At 40.5% G+C, this 25,779-nt stretch overlaps 1 protein-coding gene across 3 annotated transcripts in view; it reads right to left on the reverse strand.

Annotated features, from left to right (window-relative positions):
* Positions 1–25,779, reverse strand: part of KIF5C (kinesin family member 5C) — a 312,660-nt gene that overhangs the window by 46,294 nt on the left and 240,587 nt on the right. For all 3 annotated transcript variants that reach the window (XM_083407424.1, XM_083407423.1, XM_083407425.1), the window contains 2 exons: positions 11,505–11,595; positions 5,625–5,698 (listed from right to left, as the gene is read on the reverse strand). In XM_083407424.1, coding sequence (XP_083263550.1) covers positions 5,625–5,698; positions 11,505–11,595 — 165 coding nt within the window. The remainder of the gene's footprint in view (positions 1–5,624; positions 5,699–11,504; positions 11,596–25,779) is intronic.

The following is a 25,779-nucleotide window of genomic DNA, read 5'->3' on the forward strand; positions in this document are numbered from 1 at the left end:
ATGGAAATTATTGCAAGATGGAAGAGGGGGAGATGAGCCTGTAATATGTCTGCAGATTGTTCTGCTGGGCCTAATGCCAACAAATGCTGCTTTGCCAGCACTGCTGGTAGCTTGCACAGTCAGCTTCCTTTGCTTTATTCGGGAGCTCTGAAGATGAAAGAGAAGAACATTTTTCCTGACGGCATGTCATTTTTCACTTTTCCTCTGGAAACAAAAATTAGTCAGTGCCACAATAATGAACCAGCATCCCCCTTCACTTTCCTTTTTGTTAGGTGCAACATAATGCAAGTGGACTTGTGGTCCTTCTGTTTAATTATAAATATGAAACATTCAACCTGCCCTTTCAACCAATACTTTGTGACTGAGGAGGGCCGCATTGTGGTCACCCTGCCTGAAATGTAAAGCTATTGCTCCGAAAACATTACCCAGGGATGTTGATGTGAAGGGTTGCAATGGTTCTGAAGAACAGCAAAGGGTTTCATAACAAAGGTCTTGCGGTGCATGTGCTCTTAAAGAGGGCAAGGTTTTATGAACCTCAGGACACTCCTGAAAGGATCATAGAACCATAGAATTATAGAGCTGGAAGGGACCCCACGGTTTATGTGGTCCAACCCCCTGCAATGTAGGAATCTTGGCTAAAGCACCCCTGACAGATGACCATCCAACCTCTGCTTAAAAAGCTCCACAGAAGAGGTCCACAACCTCCCAAGGGAGACCAATTCACAGTTTCACAGCACATATGAACTGAAAAGCCAGAATACATGAAGCCTGCTTCTGCATTACCAGGGACATATCAGTCTATTGTATGTACTCCTGCACACACGTGTGAACGAAGGCAAGTCAGACCAAAACATGCCACACAAGCGTGCTTCACATAAACAGAACACGAGAGGAGAGGAGCAAACCAGACTTCTCTTGTTTCATGCATGCATCAGGAGTCTATCAGCTGAAACAATTTTGATCCTGCTTGTAATAAGTAAGGGCTAAGCATGAAATTGAATACTTTCCATCAAGGATGAGACATGTGAAGCAGGAAAGCATAGTAGTCCTGTTTCTGATATTGACAACGTGGATATCAAGAGGCCAAGCAGGGAGTCTATCTGTTAGATGCTGTGTGGTGGTTGCTCGTGAGTAACCAGGCAGGACTCCGACCTGTCTTTTGCAGCTTTTATTGGTGCAAACTATTTACAGTGCAGAACCCCAAAGTTCATGTCCATCTTAGTCACTTGCAGAATCCAGGAGTGGCCCCTTCCAGCTTTTCCCCCAACATAAGAACTTAGACACCCCAAGCCTCCGCCTCCCCTCCTTGCGTTTCACCCCTCTGAGCAAGCTGGGTGAGGGAAGTGGCGTGCATCCCTCCTGGCCAGCCCAGTTAGGTGAGGCGCTGGGGCTCTCAGCAGCATCCTCAAGACCTATCCCACCTTGGCTGGCCCCTTCCCTCTCTTCTCCATTGGAGGCGTGGCTTTTCCCCTCGCTGGAAGAGGAACTGCTCCTCAGAAGCATCGGAGGCTCTGCCTCCCTCCCCTGTTCCGATGGCAGTCCCCTGACACAATTCAAGATGCTGCCTTGGGTGGATTCGTAGGCCTTATGCCATTATTTTCTGACCGTACAGCACCATACTGGTGAGGATCAAAAGTACTGGGAAAGTAGAATTAAGAGGAAAATGAGGGAGGATACCACTTCTCTACCCACTGGAAGCCCAGCATTCAATCTAGAATGACCTGCTGCTACATCTGGATTTTTGCAAAGCTGGGGAACCTTTGGCCCATCCCTCATAATTATTCCATGATGGATGGGACTGTTGGAAGTTGCAGTCCAAAGGCTCCCCAGGCCTATATTACAGTGAAAGGCCCTTTAATCTTTTTTTTTTTTAAATGAAGGGTGGTCTATAAATAATTTTAATCAATGTAAATAATAATAATAATATGTTTACAGCCCATCTATTTTTTGCCTCGCTGTACCACTTCACAAACAAGGAAACTGGCAAATCCAGTCAGTTTTCATCACAATTCTCAGCTGCATCTCCCTTTGGGCATAATGTGCTGTACTACGCCACAACAGAACTGGTGGAATGGCAGCCAGTTTAAACATTTAAGCCAGTCAGAAGGAAATTAAAAATGAAAAGCCAGCAGACTATATATAGCTGCCTGACTCAAGGGTTCTCTTCAAAGTTTTCCATCCTCCAATTACTAGTGCTATTCAGGAGGCAGAAATGAGAAAGAAAGCTGTGAGAAGGATGATATTCAGAAGGCATCCCTAACAAAGAACCACTTGGCTATACTTGGATAACATATTATGCCACAATAATGGCAAAAATTAATTGATCTTTGCAAATATCTGACAGATGACTGGCTACTGACTATAGACATTCAGGAATACTTTGAAGGTCCAAGATTTAGAAGATGACGTATCCTGCATATGTACTTCATTGAAACATGTTTCATTGACATTTCAAAGTCTTCATGTTTGACCCATGTCACATTCATATATATAATGCAATAAAATTATGTATTCTTCTTTAACCAAATCCTGAACTTCTGCAGAGCACATTCTGTCTAAGGTCCTGCTCCCAACTTCAGCACCTGGATACTTAGACTATATTGAGTTGGTGAAGAACTGTGCCCACTAAAACTTCCCAACTTCATACATTCAAGCAGGAGATGAGAAAGATGTATCAAGAGGAACACTGTGATTAAATGGACAAGTCTATCTCATCCTTCTCAATCCTGTATTTTGGACTGCACCTCCCATCATCCCCAGTGAGTATGGCCAATGGTAAAAAATAATAGGAGTTGTAGTCAAAAATATCTGGAGGCCACTAAATTGTGGAAGGGTTGTCTATACATATACAACCTGCAATCCCCAAGGGCCATGAGAAATGGGATGTGGGGACAAAAGGAAGAAGTTTACTGCGGATTATGAAAAGAGTGGCAAACTGTAAAAAGATTCTTGTCTTTTAGCATTCAAAGTATTTTCAAATCTGAAGCATTTAAGATGTTTACTTCCAGGAATTAATGACCCCTCCTCTCTACATCAACTCCCCTCCCCCAATAAAGACGTATTCTTAATAGTATTATAAGAGGGCTTAAAAGGAGGATTAAAATAAAACTTAGTAAAGGCCTGGAGCTGCATTTAAAGCATCATAAAAAGCATGATTTAACAATGGGTAGCAAACATTCCCGTCTTTTCCTACAATAATCTGAGCCTGTAACTCTGAATGCAAATTGGCTTTCAAATGTATTTTTTTCCATCCACCAGCTCAAGCACCACAGACATTTTGATTTAATTAAATCCTAAGCTGGTGGATTACTCTGTCATTCCACCATCTGCACACAACAAGTGAGTGATTCCCCTTGCCTGCTCCACCCCCGAACCTGTTCTCTAAAAAGGCGGTAAAGACTTAGCTAAAGCAGAGGTGGCATTTTATTCCATCATTAAACTTAAAAAGGGGAGGAGGTGGGAGCTGCGGAGGGAACTGGTTATTTTATAAGAAGCAAAAAGCTAATTCTCACTTCCCTTCTTATGACAGACTACACAGTCACTTGGATTCTCACCACATCCAACCTCCAGTGGCTCAAGGAATTCCACACAGTTATTACTATTTCATCTAAAAATTAAAACACCAAATACAGCCAGCCATATCACATCTAAAAAGAGGAGCCTTGAAGCACTTGTAGAAAGTGTTCCATTTCTGATGAAATGTAAAGAATTCCATATTGGCAGAGCAGCGACCAAGATGGCCTCTCTACACATCCACAGACCAAGGTGTTCTTGGCGAATCAGACAATGTGATAGCCTCAAATTAAGTGGCATTCTAGGTAAGTAAACACACATTAATATTCAAACTTGTAAAAATACCATGTGTGCCCATGGCCTCCACCTTACATGCTACAACATGTAAGAAGGCCAATCACAGGTTTTGGAAGGTATTAATTTAACACTGACCTACAAGAGATTTACATAGAGCAGGGAACCAGCAATTTGATTAGAGCTTGCTGCTATTTTTCTGCATTTTTCAAACCACATGAATGTTTCACATAATGTGTGGAGCAGTCCTTTAACCACCTGGGAATGGAGAACATGTGGCCTTTAGCCTTATTTAATGCATCTGGGGAGAGAGAGGCTCCTCAGGAAAAAAAAACACCAATGGAACAATGGAAGGAAGCAGGAATGTGTTTTTTTGGAACACTACACTACTTTACTGCATAAGAAATGGTCATCGTGTCGTTAGCTAACAAGAATCAGCAGCAGCAGCTCGGAGCTTTCTATAGGACTCGTGAGGGTTATAAACCACCTAGAAAATCAGCACAGCAGGAAGCCAGTCAGTCGTTTTTGACAGATGTGCATTTGGAAGGAAAATAGGCAACTGTGTGACAGATAAGGCTGCTTCTAGACCAGGCAAATGTGCCACCACGACCACATTCAAGTATGTTAAATAATGCACATTTAATGCACACTAAAAGCTGAACTGTGCATTATTAAATACTGGTAGAGTTATTTTGCAGTCTACTGCTAGCATGTCCTCCCTGCAGCATGTTATTCTCTTCTTTAGTTTGAGCTGCACATTCATTTACAAAGAGAGCAGGGGGGCTTATCTGCCACTGCCAGGGGCTCACATCCATGGTGACTAGAATGGAGGATAAGCTTGCAGTACCTCTACTACAAGTGCAACAAAATATTCATTTTGTTAAAGCCAATAAGCAAACTAAAGACACAAAATGTGTGGCATCAGGCTGATTGCAACAGGCTGTAGGGGATTCTTTGACTGAAGAATGTGCTATTGCTTAGAAGAGTAAAGTTACCTTCTGATAAGCCAACCTTGCAATGCCCTTGCCATGCATGATCAAATTCTACCCAGTATATATGTAGCATGGCCAAAGGACCTCAGCTGGAGAAGAAACCCCATTTATTTAGTGTAGGATGCTTTTAACCTACAGAACACTTTCCTATTCTGTGTAGGCTTAAGACAGAGAGAGAGATTCTAGCTTTCTAGATGTAACTGGTTGACTAAAAGCAGAGAGTCAAATATTTGCTAAGAAACAACCACACATATTTATGCCCAGACTAGAACATTTGAGTTGGGTAAATTTCAAAATGGATGTGTGCATGCATACACATGCACATGCAATATATTATATTATACATACAACACAGTTGTTTGCTTGTGGTTTTTTTTTTTTTTAAAAAAAACCTTACCATGAAAGTTTACCCTTCTAAAAATGCAGTTTAATTTTAGTGGAGTCTACCGGTTGTATCCTTCAAATTGTGGAAAGCTTTATACTCTAGCAAAGTGTTACACGCATAAAAGGTGGGAGGGAGAGGTTTTTGCAAAATGCCCCTTTTCCCCTGCAGCCCTCTGCAGTACCACCTGCATGTTCCTGGGAGTTCACCAACTCTCTGAAGCGGATTAGAGGAAGGTGTTATAGAGTAACAGAGAGAAAACCCACAGATACCACTTCTCCCCTTCCATTCATGGGAGCCTCTGCAGGATCAAAGACGGACATAATTTGATGCAACCCACTCTTTCTCTATTAGTAGCAAAATCCACTTCAGCGATTTCAAGCTGTTGTTCTTGTCTAATAAGCATATTGTCAATAAATCTATATTTGAAAAATCACTCTTACCTCCATGGTATGCGTTTTTCCTGAAGATGTTTGACCATAAGCAAAAATTGTACCATTGTATCCCTCAAGAACATCTGAAAGGAGAAAGAATGAATTTGGTTTTTTTATATAGGATACTATAATTCATCAAGGAAGATGCCATTAGCCAACATTTAGTCAGAAGATGGGGGGGAGGTAGGGGGGGAGGAACTAGGAAATTAGAAGGAGGTATCTGGCAGGAAAATGTACAGATGTACTGTGGAGGGTAACATAAAGAAACCAGATTTCTTCCCAGCTAGATCAAATTTAGAAAATAGCATCTGTTGTGACTTCCTACTGCTTCCCCGAATAAATATCATTTGGATACTGGTTACTGTCCAGTTTACTAATTGAGGAAGATAAGGAAAGAAGATAATTATATGAATCGTGAGCTATGCCGGTTCCAAAGTAAAAGGAACAATGGCCGTTTTAAGATTTGCCTACTGCTTCTTCTCAATATAGGGTTGTTTTATATTCATTTTTTCTTGTTATTTAATGGGAAAGGTGTAAGAAAGTTGATTCCAATGCCTACTCTCTTGAAAAGATATGGAGCCTAGAATACTTCCCAGTGTAAATTTGGCACGAGTTCCTCCTTCCCACATTATGGGGGACAGCCAGTGGTGTCCGTCTGCCAGCAGAATGGTCTTCCACTCAAGCAAAGAGACTTTCCCTTCCTCTCTTTCCAACCTGCACCCCAATAAAATCTGCTCTGGAGGATTGAGGGATTCACTGGAGCATATGGGGAAGCTGTAGGGGAAAGAAGAGGAAGGAGAAGCCCTGTTACATGAGTGGAAGTAACCTAGTGAAGACTGAGGACAGAATATTATATCTTAGAGCTCATATGGCGAAAGAAATTAGACTGGAACAGAAAGTTACTTTCAGCGCATACTTATTTTAGGAAGGAAATGACTCTCAAGATCAGAAGGAATAAAAGTTGCAATGAAGAACACAAAATATTATGTTTCCCTCCCCCTGCCAAATTCTTGAAAGTTACTTTGGCTTGTAAAATATAAGCAGTTGGATTCACCTAACGAGTTCTCTCAGTGCAAGCCCTGCACAAGGGCTTCTGCATGCACATCAGGGCTTTCCCTCCCGCTTTTCCTGCAGTGCTCCCCAAAATTGGCTCACGGAGTCAGGAGAACACCCAGAGCAGCATGCAGGGGGAGGAGGGGACAGAATCACTCCATAAAGAAAGCTTTAATGCTTGCACTGCCAGGATGGCGACCACAGCACAACACTGAATACCACCCAAAAATTCACCAAACAAGGAAGTTAGGAATACAGGGAAAAAAATTGTAATTAAGAGCCAGTAAGACCACATTGTTCCCACACAACATGTTGTGAGGTTGACACACACTCTTCTTCACCTGGCACAACTTCTGCTGTTAAGAGTCTGCCCTGTAGCACAGATAGCTTCAAGGATTTGTGACAAGAGAAACCATGTCCCGCCCCACCCACCCCAAAATCCCTACAACTGTTGCAGAAATTCCAGGTACCTACTCTCAGTTCCACAAAGGGAGCTGTCCATTCAAGAAACAGAATGACTGTACTTGCATGCATTTTGGAATTGCCAGGTGGAAAAGAGAGAAGGGCTCCTGAACCTTTTAATAGTTGTGTGAAAACCTAAGAGCAAACTGCTGGGTCAGGACAAAGGTTCATCTAGTCCAACATCCTGTTCAACAGTGACCAACCAGATGCCCATGGGCAAGACCTGAGCAGAAGAACATACTCCTGCATCTGTGTTTCTCAGCAGCTGGAGACATACTGGCTAAAAGTAGCAGTGTATTGTCATACAAGCTATGTCTGATAAAATTCCCTCCTCTGCACAACTGTTAAAAGTGCAGGAACCGTGCCCTCCTTTTTTCATCAGGCTACTATCGCATAGCTTTTGGCTCACTAGGGTTTTTTGAACTGAGCTACCTAAGCTGCTGGTATAGACAAGTGACAGTCAGTAGGGTAGTGAGAATAAATAAATACCCCTCTTAAAGAAGATGGTGTTACAACAACTTTTACTGATGGAGGTTGAGGTGGACTATAAAAGCCTCAAAGCAACTTGTAAAAAACAAACCATCATGCTTTTAATAGCAAACAAGGGTGCTTATCAGGTTGGAAGCGCTTATCAGGTTGGAAGTAAAACTGGGTCACCCCAAAACGTATTTCTATATGCTCAGAGGATTTCCTGGGTATGCAGAAGTATATAAATTTGAAAGAGAAAACAGGAAAGGTATTTTTTATGTGAGCTTCAAATCCTACAGAATGCTAAAGACAGAGAGAGAAAATACTAGAATAACTAATCATTGTTTGGAGAAGAATCTTATATGTATCTGAACAGCGTGGGGAGAGACATTGCTGTCTAATCACAGTGACTGTAAAATTATTAATTCGTCTACAGTTTTCTATAAGCAGTTACCATCCCAGGGGAAGAAATCATACAAATCCAGTGACTCTTTCCTTCTTAACCTCATTTCAAAGCTTCAGTTTTCTCTTTAGCTTACTAGGAACCTTAAATCACCATGCTACTATGCAAAAACATTGAAGAGCAACAAAGAAATACTGGCATAGATAAACAATGAATACTAGGACATAGAAAATTATCCCTGTCCTTCTGCATCACAAACATAAAAACAGAACCACATTACTGATAATAATAAACCTTGTTCCTTTCCTACTACAAGACTGACAGCACTGATCTCACAAAATGGAAAAAAACTGAACTAAAGGTTTAGCCTTTAAACACAATAATTTATGTTTCTGGCCAGCCTCTTGCTCTTAGCAAAGGGGTCCCTAAACAGCTGGAGGAATTACAAGCTTGTGGAATTGCAAAGTCTCATTCTGAATGCCTTCCTAAAAGCAACATCATATTGATTTTCAGTTCAATGAAACAAGACTTGCATATTATTGAGACAGCAGCTTTCCTTAGTAGAGCAATCAGTTGTGGTTTCAAATAGATAATTATGAACCAGATTTTTAACCATCCATGCACTGTATTTCACTCAAAAGAAACCACTTAGGCTGAAAATTAACATTTAATTTAGCTCTGATTTTTTTTAAAAAAACCAAAAGCTTAGGGCAAATAAACAAGGTAAATGAAAGGCACTTTTTTAGAAATAAAAAAAAAAACATATTTAGAGCACGCTAATTTTAAAACACTTAGATCCAATAGATAGTCAATATTTTTACTTACTAAAAATAATTACTAAAACCTGGATCTTGCAATATCTTCCTAGACATTTACAAAGATATTAAGAATCAGTTTTCCCAAAAATTAGACAATGTCCTGACTTGTATGTTTTAATGCAGATTTGCTAATCTACTAGGTCAATATGCTTTGAGGTAATCAGTAAAATTGTTGCTCTTCTCTGAAATGAAACTTAAGATGTTCGTGCAGAATTTGGAACGGCTGATTGTTAGGTTTACAATCAAAGCTGGCAGTTCAGGAAGAAACCATCAAAAACCTCCTGAGTTCTATCACACCCACGGAGCTGTCCAGAGGAATAGTGCTGATGGCTGTGTACTAAAAAGGCACTGTTGAAACCTACATCAAGATCCTGGAGTGTTGTCTTCTTCCAAACTGAATAATTTCTTTATATATAGACCAGGGCTACCTAAACTGTGGTCCATAAGCTTCATTCAGGTGGTCTATGACATGTCTGCGGATATGTGGCTGAAGACCAGACACAGCACATCCATCACAATAAATATTCATATTGATTTGTAATTGCATTTTCATTGTTTCTTATATTTCTTATATTGTATTTATTGTATTATAATTTGGAATTTTAATTGTCAAACCATAAACTATCACATATAAGAAAAACAAAAGATAATAAAAAATACAATTAAACATCATACAGCATTTAGCACAGTGTATGACAATTAATACAACATTCAGAAAAACCATAAAGCCCAGACTCTCAGCAGTTTTCAAATGGTCTGCTGCAAAGAAAGTTTGGAAATCCCTGATACAGACTAGGGCAGATTCTTATGTTATGTTTCCATTTCATGCTAATCATAACACAGGAATGCAGAATTCACACAGGAGAAACAAAATCAAGGACAGACTCCACATGTTCCTGCTCTTTTCTGTTCATGAATTTCTACACTAATAAAATAGCAACCATATTACTCCTGTAACACAAGTTCAGTTCAAAATTACACACACACACCTCCCTCTACATTTTACAAAATAGATATACCTGCAGTTTACTATTCAATGGTCATGCAATAATATAACCCAAAGGAGTCGGTCAATAGTTTATTTACTGTGGACTGAGGATGTCTCAGTAAGCAATTATTTGAAGAAAATCATTAAAATATCATTTTGCCTTTATCCAAGGCTCCAGATGTCCCTTGTGAACAGCCACAGTAAAAAAGACAAATGCCCACCAGTTTGCGTATATTGGCCATTTCTTATTCCTACGCACTCCAGTAACATCTTCTAGTAACCATGGTGCTTAATTCCTCCCAGTCAGCAGGATTCAGCTGATAGAACAGTCATTTTCCTGCACAGAAAATGGACTGAAGCCTTTCTATTCTCCTAACAACAAATAGCTAGAGCAGGACATGAGAGAAAGCAGGGGGAACAATTTACAGGAAATTGTGGTTGAAGCTTGGGGGAGAAATATCAGTGTTAACATATTGCAATGAAGCCAGCTTTAAAATATACTAAGATCTCCCCCATCCCCCTTTGGAATAACTCTGAGTATCAGGAGGAGAAAGATTATATGTGCTATTTAAGATAGGAGAAAGAGAAGCCATCGCTTTGCCTTTCAACTATGAATCCCCAGATTCAAAACTGCATTTGTCAACATAACACTATTGGTATCCATACCAACTGACAAAATGATTACGGAATGAAGTGGCAAGCTCCACAATTAACATATCTTTTTAAAATAGCGTTTCCAGCTCCAAGTCACTAAATGGGAACAGTCCCTAAGGACCAGGTTGCCACTGAGAATAAATGAGGACATGATTAATTTATTCATTGGGAGGGATAGGTATAACCCTATCAGTTAGTCTAATAAGGTTAATAGCACTCCGGAAAAACCAGCAGATGGATAAAGGCACTGCAGACACCAATCTGCATCCAAAATAAAGGCCACACCTGAGCCAGATTAACAAGGTCAAAGGTGGGGAATGCTGGATGAATAGTTGAAACTATAGGCCCAGAGAACTGAAGGCCACCCCATCAATGGTTTAGGTTTGCAAATGCCTCCTCTTAGACAACATTATCATTATTTGTCACACATCACAGTCATAGCAGTTACAGAAATAGATGCCAATGCTATGGAGATTTTAGGATCATGTCTCTGCCAAAAAAGAGCGTTTTCAAGAATGGTTCCAGAAACCTGGTAAGTTCATAGTTCTAGCTTCGGAGAGGCTCATCAAGTACAGCTATGTCTTTAAGAGTTAAAGCTGAAAGGAATTTCAGAAGCTGTCTTACACCACGTCAGATTGTTCATCCACCTTGTCGAGTCCAGTTTGACTGGCCATAGCATGGGGAGGGTCCAAAGTAGAGAGCTTTTCCACTCACCTTTTACCTGCTCCTTTTAACTAGAGGTTCAAGGGATTGGACCTATGAGTTTCTGCATACAAAGCAGGTACTTTACTAATGAGCAATGCTATTCAGAAGAAGGGCAATGCAAGATGCATGTATTTCTCTACCTGAGCTACAGGCTGAGATCCTTGAGCTCCCAGTTTATTTCAGAGGTTTTCACATCTCACCTGTAGCTCCATAAATATCAACAGAAACAGAAACAAAGAAAAATTACCCCGTTCCACCTTTGTTTACCACCCACTCTCTATTTCAGTTTGCCACGAGCCCTTTCAGGCATGACTAGAAATTATTTGAGAATCTCTTACCTTTAACAATCTGCTTGGCACAAGCATTATAGACTTGTTCTTGGGATGTATTCGAAGGGAACACTCTATCGAAGACATAGGGTTTCCCTTGCTGAAATAAAAACAAAAGGTATTTTTACGAAAGACCACAAATGACAAAAGGGTTATCATAAAAGCCTACAGAGAACCATATAAAACAGCACACCTGCTCAATTTGGATTGTTGATTACTACAAAAGATGTTCCTATGGCATATCTGGCATTTGTGAGATAGCCTATTCAGAGCACTTAGCAAACAGAAACTAGAATTCTAATTTCCTAGAAGCTTATCAGATTCATCATCGTATGAAGGAAACAGAATAGGCTCAAACATTAACATTGCAGTTGGAAAGGTCTAACCTCCTTCTTTAGCAATTAAAAATATAAAATGAATAATCTGGACAGAAACTGGCATTTGTAATATCAAAACATTACAATCTCTCTCATATAATATCTTATTCCCACTGAATCCTACATTAACAGCACATTAAGGTACAGATATACCTTGTTTCAATTAAGGAAAGGGAAATGTTTAAAGGGACATGGGTCTATGGTTGAGATTATATTACCAAGAAATGGGAAACTCATCATAATACCTTCCTCCTTCCAATTGTGTGAAGTGGGTGACAGAAACATCAGTGTTATATTATTAGGATAGAAAATAATATAATATATTGTACTCACAAACAAAAGCCTCATTTTTTATAAGAAGCAGGAGGAAGCTTTTGACATGGTCACAGTCTTTCAAGTGTCACGCAAAAGTGATTTCAAATGCAATACAAAGAATTAAGTAAAAAAAAGGTAAAGGACTCCTGGATGGTTAAGTCCAGTCAAAGGAGACTATGGATGCTCATCTCGCTTTCAGTCTGAGGGAGCCAGCGTTTGTCCACAGACAGCTTTCCAGGTCATGTGGCTAGCAGGACTAAACCACTTCTGGCGCAATGGAACATCGTGACGGAAACCAGAGCCGCAGTGGTACCTATTTATCTACTTTGCACTGGCATGCTTTCAAACTGCTAGATTGGCAGAAGCTGGGACAGAGCAACGGGAGCTCACCCTGTCATGTGGATTCAAACTGCCAAACTTTCGGTCAGCAAGCCCAAAAGGCTCAGTGGTTTAGACCACAGCACCACCAGCGTCCCTCTAAAGAATTAAGCATTGGGTAGATGGTACTTGAGGATTAAGAACCTAAGAAAAGCCCTGCTGGATCAGGCCAAGGGATGATCTAGTCCACCCTTTTCGCACAGTGGCCAGCCAGATGCCCATGCTAAGTCCACAAGCAGGACACTGAATGGCATCCTGCTATAGTGCTTCATGGATGCCAGTAAATACATAAAAAGAGGTATGGGCAAAAGGTGATGAGAATGCATTCTAGAATATCCAAGCACACATACACAATTATTTCCCAGATCAGCCAAAAGGGGGAGAACACATTATCCAGCTCAGCCAAGAAGCGTAACTGGCAGCTCCTATTCCCAGGGCTCCTCTTCCAGCTATCCTTGGTACAGTTGTCAATCTGAAGGGCTCACAGAGGGGCAGAGCACATATTATATCCATTACACTCATGCTGAAACAGCCTCCTCTTTAGATTCTGGTGCACAGAACTCACAGTGCAATGAGGTCATCACATTGCAAGTTTTCCTTTTGATACCTCTATAAATGCCAGGAACACAGATACTCGCCTAACAGCACAATCCACATTGCAAGCACACACGCTGAACCCTGTCCATGGAGCCTACCCCCCAAAGAAAGAGACAAGAGACCAAAGTATGGGTTCAGATTGGCCACAACTTTATTTAACTTCAGAATGTGGGGAACTTGGCATAGGCCTTAGCATGTAACCCTGTTAGCTTGTCCAGGTCTGAGGATGTGCAGGGCAATGAGGTGCAATGGGAGGGGACTGTAAAGCACAAACTTACACAGCGTGCCCTCCCACCTTATCTCCGCCAGGAGTTTGACCTACATGCTGCCGCTCTAGGGCCAGGGACTCCCACAATCAACACTTTAAGGGGCCCTGCAAACGCTGCTACATGGGGGTGCATGAAATGCCTCCCCCCAACTTGAAGATATGACTAAAGGATACCTTGCCAAAGACTACATCCGCCACCCAAGGCCCTAAGGAATCCACACTGCAAGTACAATTACCGTATGTTACAGCCAGAACAAGGAAAACTTGGCTTAAGGATTCTGCCAAAAATGGCCTCCACTAGAGGCTATGTAAGGGGGAGGGGGCAGAGTCCTCATGACAACTATAAACAGCATCTTGTCTGGCCACGAATCACAGGCACTTTAAACCCTCTCAACACTGGTTCATGGGTAGAATGAAAAGTCCTTTGCTCAATTAAAAAAACCACACAACTTCTTTTTTAAAAAAGAAGAAGAAACACAACTGTTACCAACCCGAACTTGTCATTTAAGACTGCAAGCTACCTTCTATACAGGTAGGTTCTACTGCGTTGTAAAATTTAGTTTTAGCTGCAACTGCCATCTGCAACCAGATGTTCTGACACACATAATTCACAAGTTTCACTTTTATTTATCCATAAAGGCAGCTATAAACCTGTCACCTGCTTAAGTTAGAGTTCTGAAGACCGGTGGCAAAAAATGTGCAAAAGCCACATTCAAAAGCAATATATTATCCATGAAATGAGATCTCACCTGCAATATTTTGTGTTTCAATGTCAGTGTGTGCTACTGACTATAAATCCATCCTTTTATCATAATGGTTCAAAATCTACAGTGTAGTAACATATTGTAATAAAAGAATGCAATGTGTTTAAGACACATGTTAAGTCCAGCAGCCACCATAATTTGACATTTTACCCCTTTTAACATGCCTAAGGTGATAGCTTAAGGCAGAAGGGATACTCAAAGCCTGAACTGTTCAATTTCCAGAGAAGACCAAGGTTGATGCATGTTGCCCAAGCAGGGAAACACTTACTGTAAGGCCCTATAAAACCAGGTAGCTTGTAGGACTCACCAGAATTCAGCTAAGCAATCAATCATATTTTTATTGTACCAAGATGAAAGTACAAGTTCCTCTATCAAAAAGCATTTTTAGCAGTTCTTTCAGGACAAAGAACCAGTTTATTTATTTCAGAATTTCTACAAGAGTCACCACATTAAATACACACACACACACATTCATTTTTTTACTTTATGAAGACAAATACGCATTATGGTTTTTGCATATATTGCTATTTGTAGTGTGACAAATATAAGCATGATAGAGCGCCACACTCAGAAACACTTTGAGCAAACCACAAGCAAGAAAGAAAAAGATTGTCTGAGAAACAGCAAAGTATTGCAATCTTGTTTAAGTGTTCAGATATAGAAAGTTATATTGGATTTATTTTTCTTTCTTTTTTAAAGGTTGTATTCCACCCAGGAATGTTACAGTGAATGGTGGATAAGAAATCTAGCAAATAAAATAAAAAATAGGCAGTATGTTTTCTATAAACGAGAGAGAGAGAGAAGGAAAGAACGAGAAATTATGCTGGAAGTATGTGCACCTAGTGCAATGTGTATCATGTCTTGGATCAGCCAAGTGATATCATTTCAAGATTCTTGGTGAAAAGGTAAGGCAACAAATGTACTGAATTTTAAAAGAGAGGGGCAATAAGCTCTGGAATAGAGTAAGAATTGCTTCCTGACTCAAGCAGGGCAGTTGCTGTGAAGAAAACTGCACCTAAACATTCATTACCATCTAGACCATTCATGCTGTAAATATAAAACTAAGCAAAAATCCTCAGGCAGTTGCACCAAGTTAACAGAAATCACCATTAAGCTACAGCCAACACTCCCTTCAGGCATACACATATTAGGTTGCCATTAAAACTGTGTCATCTCTTAAGACACAGTTCCCTACCTGGGGGCTGCGATGAGCTGCAAGAACTCAATTACTGAATGCTTGCACACCGCTTTGCAAATGTGAATCACTGCAAAAAACCACCGACTCCTCATTATGCTCAAGGCCAGCATAAAACAACAACAGCAACAAAAAGTAAATAAAAAACCAGCACAACCAGCTTCCTGCAACCTTCTTCTATCAAACTTCCCTACTGTGCAAAACTGCATACTAAGAACCAAGCATATTTTTGGCAGGAAGCACAGAAGTGCATTTGTAAGATTTTATCCATTACTAAGAACTAAGTATGTCTATAGGAGAAGATGTGCATTAAAGAGAGAGAGGGAAGGCTATCACATTATCATATGTATTATTATATGCAGTGCTTTTTTTCTTTAAAAGTGTTAGGGGTACTCTCATTTTGACTCAAGAAAATCACCATTTTATAGTTCAAATTGGGAAAAATAAATACAGTAAATGGACAAAAGTACAAAGATTCACAAAATGTTTAGGGGTATGAATACCTCGGCGCCCCCTAGGAAATAAAGCACTGATTATATGTATTTATACCCCACCCAGACAGGGACTCAAGGCAGCTTACAGATAAAATAGGGGCAACATAGAAAAACAAAAACAAATATACCATTAAAAATTACTATATAAAAAAATATAAATCTGGTCTGCTTTCGAACAGCTAGGTTGGCAGGAGCTGGAACCAAGCAACGGGAGCTCACCCTATCGCGGGGATTCTAACTGCCAATCTTCTGATCAACAAGCCCAAGAGGTTCAGTGGTTTAGACCACAGTGCCACCCGCATCCCTTTAACCAAAATATAGACAACAGCAATCGTGAGTCACTAATAATTTCTGTGATCATCTTTCTCTCACCACCCCTTTTGTGAACAAACTCAAGCTACCTTCCATTTGAAATCACACAAGCCTCAAATATGTACCGTATTCCTTCGGTGAACAATGCTCTTCAGTCTTTCAAACTGTATCACATTGAGCCTCTATACATCAGAAAGATGGACTGAGTAATACTGGCAGAAAGGAAGTGAGTGAACCTTCTCTCTCCCTCACTGTCTGCGAAAGAGAACTGTCTTCATACATATATAATGGGTCTGACAGAAATACTACATTGAAAATGATAATAATGAAACTGTTTTTTTCTGAATTTTTTAAACACACACTTGCACTGCCAGAATGCAGGGTTTTCAGTGTTAATCTCTATTCTGTTCATAATATCACGATCAGAACTGCACGCACCTCCCCTATGTCTGGACACCATTGCATAAAAACATTCATTCTACACCTTTATGTGCCAGGCAAAAATGTTCCCTTTTAACCACGCCTCTGGTTGATTTGATTGACATCCTATGTACACCCTATTAAAATGTGGCTTGGGGGGGTATTATTGAGTTGTTGTTTTTATTTTGATTATGTATTACCAGTATGTGGTTTTATATTTTGATTTTATTCTGTGAACTGCCCTGAGACCTCCAGGTATAGGGCAGTATAAAAATTCAATAAGCAATAAAATAAAAGTAAGTAATCAACTCAAATATACTATTGCCACACTATTTGTCATGAAATAGGGTAAAATTCATTTCTTACGTTTCTTCATGCTGCAATGGTGTAATTGCACAATTTCACACATTACGCCTTTTGTTGCACTGTACAGGACTATGATCAAACAAGAAATAACGCAGGTGCACATTTTGCTTAGATGTGTATTTCTCTTCTACTTCCCGACTTTTGTGCTTTACATGCTGTCAGACATGATGTTCTTTTTTCAAGACCCCATAATCAATTATTGTTTCAACAATTCCTCATTGATTCCTTTTGTCATTTCTTCCAATTTTGTCTAATCTCACCCACTGTGTTTCACTTTCCCCCCTCCTGCCATGCCATTTTCAGTCTGCAGCCAGTTTTCTCACTTAGAGAGAGGGGGAGGTGGAAAATCAATATTCTAAATCAAGAGAAAGCAGAAGCAACCCAGCTGAGAAGCACAAAGCACAGTCAGCACCAGCTAAATAACCGAGCCAGGTCACCGGTGGCTTGAATTCTAAACCCAAAGAATACTAGTCAGCAGGATACCAGCTTCTAAAGAGAGCAAACAGGGTGGGGAGGGAAAGCATTTCCATTGATGAAGTGGTAGCTAGTGATATTCCACAATTTACTGCACACTACAAAGCCTTAATCTGTGTTCATATCAATCATATCATAATGTATCATATCTTTCTTTAAAAGCATTGTGGAATAAGTGATGGGGACACTGACCTCTTTGAAGGCCAAGGCAAGAATGCTGGTCTGTAAAAACATGGAAAGCCCCAACACTATCATTCATTTACAATGGGACCTCCTTTGTCACCCTGACTTGGCTGTCCAACAAAGGCGAGCAATGAATTAAGATTCTAATATTGCAGCTGATCCCATATGATCAAGAAGCATGCGTTGCCTCAGACACTCACAATGGCACATGCAGTTGTGCATGTTGACACACACAAAAGATCTGTATTCTTCTGGCCTGTTGAACCCAACAAATGAAAATCTCATCTGCCTGCGTTCCAATTCAAGCGAATTTGTCAAGGTCTAAACATTAAATGGAACTTGCTTTATTTATTTATTTATTTGATGAGCATGGTCGTTAATGAGCCAGGTTCTAGCATTCTTAATCAACATCCCATCATCCCTGATCATTTGTCATGCTAGCTGGGGCTGGTGGGAGTTGCAGTTCAGGAACTTCAGCCATAAAGCATATTAAATATATTCTAGGCAACTTCAGCAGTAACAGTAGCCTTTTTGGTGGAGTTAGCCAGGGCCCTGCCTTCCCAGACATGCAAGACATCAGCCAAAGAGCAAGAATCAGGACTTGCGGGTTTTACAGCTATGTGGTCAAGGTCATAGGCTTCCCCATAGCTCTACCAGGTGCTCGCTGATGCTTCTTGGAAGGGCCTCAAATTCTTCTGAATTTGAACCTGAATCAAATGCAGCAAACCTCAGAAATTTATATCATTAATTGTACTTTGTTCACATAGGCTGTCTAAAATGACTAATTATCCTCCCACTTATAGCCAAGATCCAGATTTTGCCTCTAGTGTTCCAAGTAAAGATGTTGGCTAGTGTTTCTGGACCACAAGAGATCTAGTTGCTTCTAATGAACGTCGTATAATCAGAATGACTTGACAAATAATCCTGACACAAAGCCAGTCTGATGAAGGTGGGACCTCTGGTGATGCCAAAAGGATGCAGCAAACAAGAAAGAATGAAAAGGGGAAAGGAAAAACTTCAGTCTTGCAGACAAATAAATCCCTACCTGAAAAATGATATGATTAAGCTGCAGAGTACTTTCCATGTTATATCTTACCTAGCTGGGTCTTTGCACAGGCAAAGCAACACTCAACAAAACTGATAAAGCAAAAATACGATTTTATGTAAATAAAATTTGCTTCATTTTAAAACATCATATCCAGGATGGGAATTTTTGTTCATTTTCCGACATTAAGAGACCAATAATTTATACTAGATGTAGTTGCCAGTTATAGAGGTCAAATGTAATTTGAGGAATTGTTTATATCTTTGATAAAAACACACAAAACAAATGTCACACTTCTCAATAATCAACCATCTCAGCAGATTCTTCTGAAATATTGTTCTCATGCTCCATTATGGTTTTCTTCTTTTTGCTTCTGCTCCATATTCTTGTACCAATGGAAATAAAATGTATATCTGTCCAATTACAGAGGGATGGGAGCAGGGGATTACCCTTTTATGCCTTTTTTGCAAGACCAAGCTCATTTTTCCTTAGCGCTGCTCTTCCCTCCACTTTTCAAAAACTACCATGCATCGAAGCATGGTACAGAGAGCAAAAGGACAAAATTTAACCCAAAGCATTTGTGGTACTGGGTAAATGCAGGTGCATCATATATATCAAGCTTATATCATGGCAACAAAATGTCATGGTACAAAGTTTAGGCGTTTCATTATTTTATAAAACTGAATAATTCAGGGGTTTATTGGGCTACCAGTGTTGTTTTCATGATGGTTTCACAACCATTTGTCTTTTCATAGACTGTTATTTTACACAGTAATGGATAAATCTGGTGGCATCCATCTGTCTCAAGAGACAATGGAGTGTGCCTCCAAGTCATTGGGGGAGAAGACAAACTGCTGCAATAGCAGCACTGAGGTGACCTCTCTGGGGCACAAGCCTGTTGTTGTTGTTGTTTAGTCATTTAGTCATGTCCGACTCTTCGTGACCCCATGGACCAGAGCACGCCAGGCACTTCTGTCTTCCAATGCCTCCTGCAGTTTGGTCAAACTCATGCTGGTAGCTTCGAGAACACTGTCCAACCATCTTGTCCTCTTTCGTCCGCTTCTCCTTGTGCCCTCCATCTTTCCCAACATCAGGGTCTTTTCCAGGAAGTCTTCTCTTCTCATGAGGTGGCCAAAGTATTGGAGCCTCAGCTTCACGATCTGTCCTTCCAGTGAGCACTCAGGGCTGATTTCCTTAAGAATGGATAGGTTTGATCTTCTTGCAGTCCACGGGACTCTCAAGCGTCTCCTCCAGCACCATAATTCAAAATCATCAATTCTTCGGTGATCAGCCTTCTTTATGGTCCAGCTCTCACTTCCATGCATCACTACTGGGAAAACCATAGCTTTAACTATATGGACCTTTGTCAGCAAGGTGATGTCTCTACTTTTTAAGATGCTGTCTAGGTTTGTCATTGCTTTTCTCCCAAGAAGCAGGTGTCTTTTAATTTCTTGGCTGCTGTCACCATCTGCAGTGATCATGGAGCCCAAGAAAGTAAAATCTCTCACTGCCTCCATTTCTTCCCCTTCTATTTGCCAGGAGGTGATGGGACCAGTGGCCATGATCTTCGTTTTTTTATTTATTTTGAGCTTCAGACCATATTTTGTGCTCTCCTCTTTCACCTTCATTAAAAGGTTCTTTAATTCCTCCTCACTTTCTGCCATCAATGTTGTGTCATCTGCATATCTGAGGTTGTTGATATTTCTTCCAGCAATCTTAATTCTGATTTGGGATTCATCCAGTCCAGCCTTTCGCATGATGACTTCTGCATATAATTAAATAAGTAGGGAGACCATATACAGCCTTGTCGTACTCATTTCCCAATTTTGAACCAATCAGTTGTTCCATATCCAGTTCTAGCTGTAGCTTCTTGTCCCACATAGAGATTTCTCAGGAGACAGATGAGGTGATCAGGCACTCCCATTTCTTTAAGAACTTGCCATAGTTTGCTGTGGACCTTCCATTTTAGATGGCATTTCAGGTGGTCCCAATAAAGGTACTGACTAACTTGATTTTGGAGTTTATTATATTTTAGTTGTTCTACAGGATTTTATATAATTTTAATGGTATCATTTAAGGGTGACACCAACATCATCCATATGTGAGTGGGACTGACTTATTGTACAAAAGGGCTTCACCTTGTTCTCACCCTCCCCCATGCTGCCAGAATTTTTGATGGGGAGGGGCACAAGGAAGTCCACTTGAATTTTACCCTAAATCTATGGTTATCTGCTTTGAACATCCAGGATGAAACATATGCTTACTCATTCAAAGACATTTTAATAAGCACCATTCAAACTATTTTCATGCTAAACAGTGCAAGAAATCAAGCAGAATAAACAATAAAGTTCTGCTAATGAGCAGAACAGCTTTACACCTTACTGTATTAAGAGTTGGGTTTTATTTGACTAATTAAATTGTTGTGTTTAAGTTGCTAAGCATAGATTTAATAACAAAACAAACTTCTGAAATTTATTCCTGACACTGGGACATGAATTGTTGTGACAACTGTTTTTTCTAGGAAGCATACAATGGATGGCTGTCACAAAGCTATCCCTCTTTATTTGAGAACGTTCTTCTCAATCCCTGAGCAAAATGCCTTTATCTAGATTCTTTTATAATGATGCTAGATTTAAGGCACAAGTAAAATAAAAGTACTTCTAAATCACATTGATTTCAGCAGGACTATCCAATAGATACTTAAATCTCTCCCGCTGAGATAAATAGGACTGGAAAAGTGCTTTACTTTGGCCAAAACATGCTTCTGTTTGCTCATGCAAACAAAAGGCCTGTCGTGGTGATCCAAGATCCCTGGGGTGCATTCTTTTTTTATTGACTTTAAACCAACAGGATGCAACAAGCAGCAGATCTGGATTGAAAAGAACTGATTGAAAAGCACGCACTTCATAGCCCACCAGAGGAGTCTATTGAACAGCTAAGGTTTGTACTGCTTTCCAAACCTCAACACTGCCAGCACTGCAGAGGCACAAATGGTTTGCTGAGGTTTGTTTGTTTGTTTTTTAAAAATGCACAAATGTTGCTGTTTCCTTTCAGTTTTAAAGTCCATGTGCAAATGGGTGTGATGGGTTCTATCCCACCCAGTGTCAGGACACAGAACCAGCACAGCACTGGACTAAAGCATGCTTACTGCTGTGGAATGACAAGAAATACTGGGAAAAGTAGAAACTATCAGCTGTTGCGCTAACAACAGAGTAATTAGTCCAACTAATCACTGCAGTATTCAGCAGAGAGAGAAAGGAGACCTCAGCAATTACAGGAGGGCCATCGTACAACCTACATTTGTGCAGAATATTCATTTGCAAGCCAGAGTAAAACATGCCTTTGATTGCAAGTTAACAATTGGCTGCAATCACTGTTACAATTTTTTTTAAGACAGCAATTCGGTGAAGTAGCGGAACAGTTTTCCTAGCTGTAAAACGAGGCAGGCAGGACATAGAGTCAGAGAGTTAGGCAACAAGTTCCCCCTGAAAAACACCCGCACCTATTAAATCTTGCAGATTTATGTGAGATGCAATAAATCCACTTAGCATGGTGAGCGTGGCCTGCCCATAAGAGAGTGTGATAAGTGGCCTGGCCAACCTTTCCGCTTTGAAGGTAGTCATGTGGCAATCCTCTCCAGCTTCAGAGCTGGGAGAAAGGCTGGGAACTGGATGCCCAAGGAGAGGAGAACAAGCAAGGTAGGTGGAGAAACATTGGTTGCCTCAGTCTAAAGATGCCCACAGTAGCTTCAGACAGGCCGGCACAAAAAATGTGTACACCCTCTTTTCCCAGTCTTTCCTAAGGGAAAAACCAGCGTGGGAAGTTGCTGGCTATGATTTTGGGGTTTGTCAGCAAGACCACCCAAAAACTAACTGCTGACTGCACACAATCCGAAACATCTCTAACCCTTCACATTTTGAACACAGGAATATGAAAAGGTTTTTGTAGTCAAGCTAATGCCATCACATTGGCATAAGTTGATAAGTTCATGAGTTATTCATGTAGCAAATGTAGTTGCCACTAAGTAATCAAAAGGTGCTAAAATTTGTAATCACTTACTGAGTTATTATAGATCATTTCTCTTATGAAGTAAGCTAATTCCACACAGCCTGGAAAGAAGGAAGGAAGGAAAGATATTCAGCAAGCTAAATTTTTGCTGAATCAGCTTTGCTTGATTCTGGTGCAAATATGAGGAGTTCAGTCTGCGGTGATGAAGAACACAGAAAATATTACTACCTGCAAAGTTTGCAGAGGAAGAAGAATCAAATCACTGTTGGTTTCCTCTACTTGCCTCGAGACAGCTTTACTGGCAAACACGTGAAGCAGGCTGTGGTTGGCAATGTCTCCCCCAACTACACATAGCCAGGGATCTGCACCCACACAAGCCCCCTAAAAGAGCCATAGAAGCCAGGAGAGCAAGAAAGTAGTGAAAGCTGTCCTGAAACAAATGGAAATTACACAACAAGAAAGGATTGGGAGGGTAGAGATTTCCAGTAGATTCCACCCAGCTTATTTATATTTGGTTTTAGGCAAGTAACAACAGCTAGCTTCAAAAGAGATGCTTCGATGTATTTTCTTTCAACAAGCTAAAAATAAGGGATATGTTCATTTGTATGGGCAGGGTTCAACTAAGTTGTTCTGTGTGAAGAACAAGGTCTGCTTGCGTGATAGGACTTTTCCCTCTTCTCCTCCCCCAAGAGTTATTCCTGCACTCCCTAAATCTGGCCTGGAAGTCTGGAGGAACCCCCAGAACAGATTTGGGGGCACACAGAGAAAGACCCATTACACAAGCAGATCTTGTTCCCTGCACTCATATCCCACTTATCATGCTACATTGAATTCCACCCTATAAAAATATATTCTCAAATTCATCATTGTGCGCTTTAAACATGAAAGCAAAGCTGTACCAATGAGTTCTAGTTACAAACCATTTTTAAAAACAAACTAATTGAGCAAGGTTTTTTATTTTATATTTAGTGATTCTAAAGCTACTTACTGATAGAACTTTTAAGTATCCAAGGGCAAAACCAAATGCAATTACTAATATCACTGCTGCATCCAGAACCACCAAGCATAAATAGCAAAACATAATGACACCTACAAACACTGTAATTATTGTTTGGCTAATTGCTCACTAATTCAAGTAAAAATTATCTAGCAGAGTACTGAAGTAAGCCTATTAGAATAATCATTCGTTAGAACAAAGCCCTATAACCATTTCCCCGACAACATAAATATTACACCCACATACAAATATATATTGCCATTTTGTTGTGGTTGATAGACCAGAAGTAGAAATGAACAGAGTTGGCTAGTGCTTAATTCATTACTAAAGTTTCCTAGTCCAGCTCTGATGTAACTCTGAAAACTGGGTATGGGTGTACTGACAATTCAAAGCAACCATTTCAGAGTGGGGGGCAAATTCTCATTGCAGAATAAAGAGAAGTAGATATCAAATAACCAGTAAAGATCAAATAACCAGACAGATTTCTTTTTGCTTTATCAACTGATAGTTGGTTTGGGTTTTTTTAACTCTTCTTCTTAAAAAAATTAAAATTGTCCATTTATCAAATCTTATAGGAATGTTTTTATTTTTAAAGACAAGAAAAACAAAGCATTTCTTTAGACAACATGCAATTACTGGCAATACTGCCACAGAATATTCCAATGACAACAACCATACAATAAAAAACAAAAATGTTCAAATAAGAATTCAGCTAACAATTACGGATGCCAGGGGATTGTTCCTGGGACCTTGCCCTACACACTCACAAACCTGTTATGATAGAAGCACCAATCCCTTCTCACACCTCTGAACATAATCTGTCTTTGACACTCACCTTCTCTCAGCCATCCCTACCTTCTCAAAGTTATTGTGAGACTCAAATGTCGCTTTGTGGTCCAGAGGTAAAGGAGGGAGGATACAAGGGTAACAAAAACAAAGGTTGTTGAAGAAGCTGCTCAGCAATGTTTTAGAAATGTAGCTTTCAACTCCTTTAATAAAATGCTTTCCACACTGACTTTGTCCACTGAAGAGTCCATCTATCTGTCGAGGACTCTCTGGTATATTCTCTGGTGCACACTCAGTTCACTGGGGTGCACAGCTGCACACCACCAGGAACTCCAGTAATGGGCAGACAATCTGAAAGCTTTGTCTGCCATTAGGTAAAGGTAAAGGGACCCCTGACCATTAGGTCCAGTCATGACTGACTCTGGGGTTGTGACACTCATCTCGCTTTATTGGCCAAGGGAGCCGGTGTACAGCTTCTGGGTCATGTGGCCAGCATGACTAAGCCACTTCTGGCAAACCAGAGCAGCACACGGAAACACCATTTACCTTCCCGCTGGAGCGGTACCTATTTATCTACTTGCACTTTGAGGTGCTTTCGAACTGCTAGGTTGGCAGGAGCTGGGACCGAGCAATGGGAGCTCAACCCGTCGAGGGGATTCGAACCGCCGACCTTCTGATCAGCAAGTCCTAGGCTCTGTGGTTTAACCCACAGTGCCACCTGCGTTGTCTGCCATTACTGATCTTCTAATTAAACCAGTTTCCTTGGAACACATTTTGAAAATGTTAGCATGGAGGCAGAAGGTTGCCATTATTCAGGGGAATTCAGGTGGAAGGTTGCCATAGATTCATATTACAAGACTATTAGGTAATTCATATTGCAAGGAGAAAATTACCACAAATTGCCCTGAAGGCCAGATACCTCTGGAGTTGAGGTCAGATATATAGGCATCCTCTCCCCCACCCACACCAGCACATCTAGGACAAAGGAAGAGCAAACGTCTCAGCCAAGGCCAATATGATCCTGTAAGTGATAAGGAAAGGAACTCTTGTTAAGCGAAGGTTCTCTCTCTCTCTCTCTCTCTCTCTCTCTCTCTCTCCCTCCCCATAATGCAGCAAGAAGAGCAGGAAATGAACACAGCAGGCAACGACTGAGCATCTCTGGATGGAATACATAAATTTTGCTCTTGTCTGCAGAGACTGCAGCTTGGCATGCTTTTAACTCAGGGCTGCAAAAATGCATGAAAACACAAGCTGGGTTGGCAGAGGGGGTGGGAATTCCTCCACCTCTGTAATTCTCTCAGCAAT

Source organism: Podarcis tiliguerta, assembly GCF_965153285.1.
Source record: "Podarcis tiliguerta genome assembly, chromosome: 1".
In the NCBI taxonomy this organism is placed as follows: domain Eukaryota; kingdom Metazoa; phylum Chordata; class Lepidosauria; order Squamata; family Lacertidae; genus Podarcis; species Podarcis tiliguerta.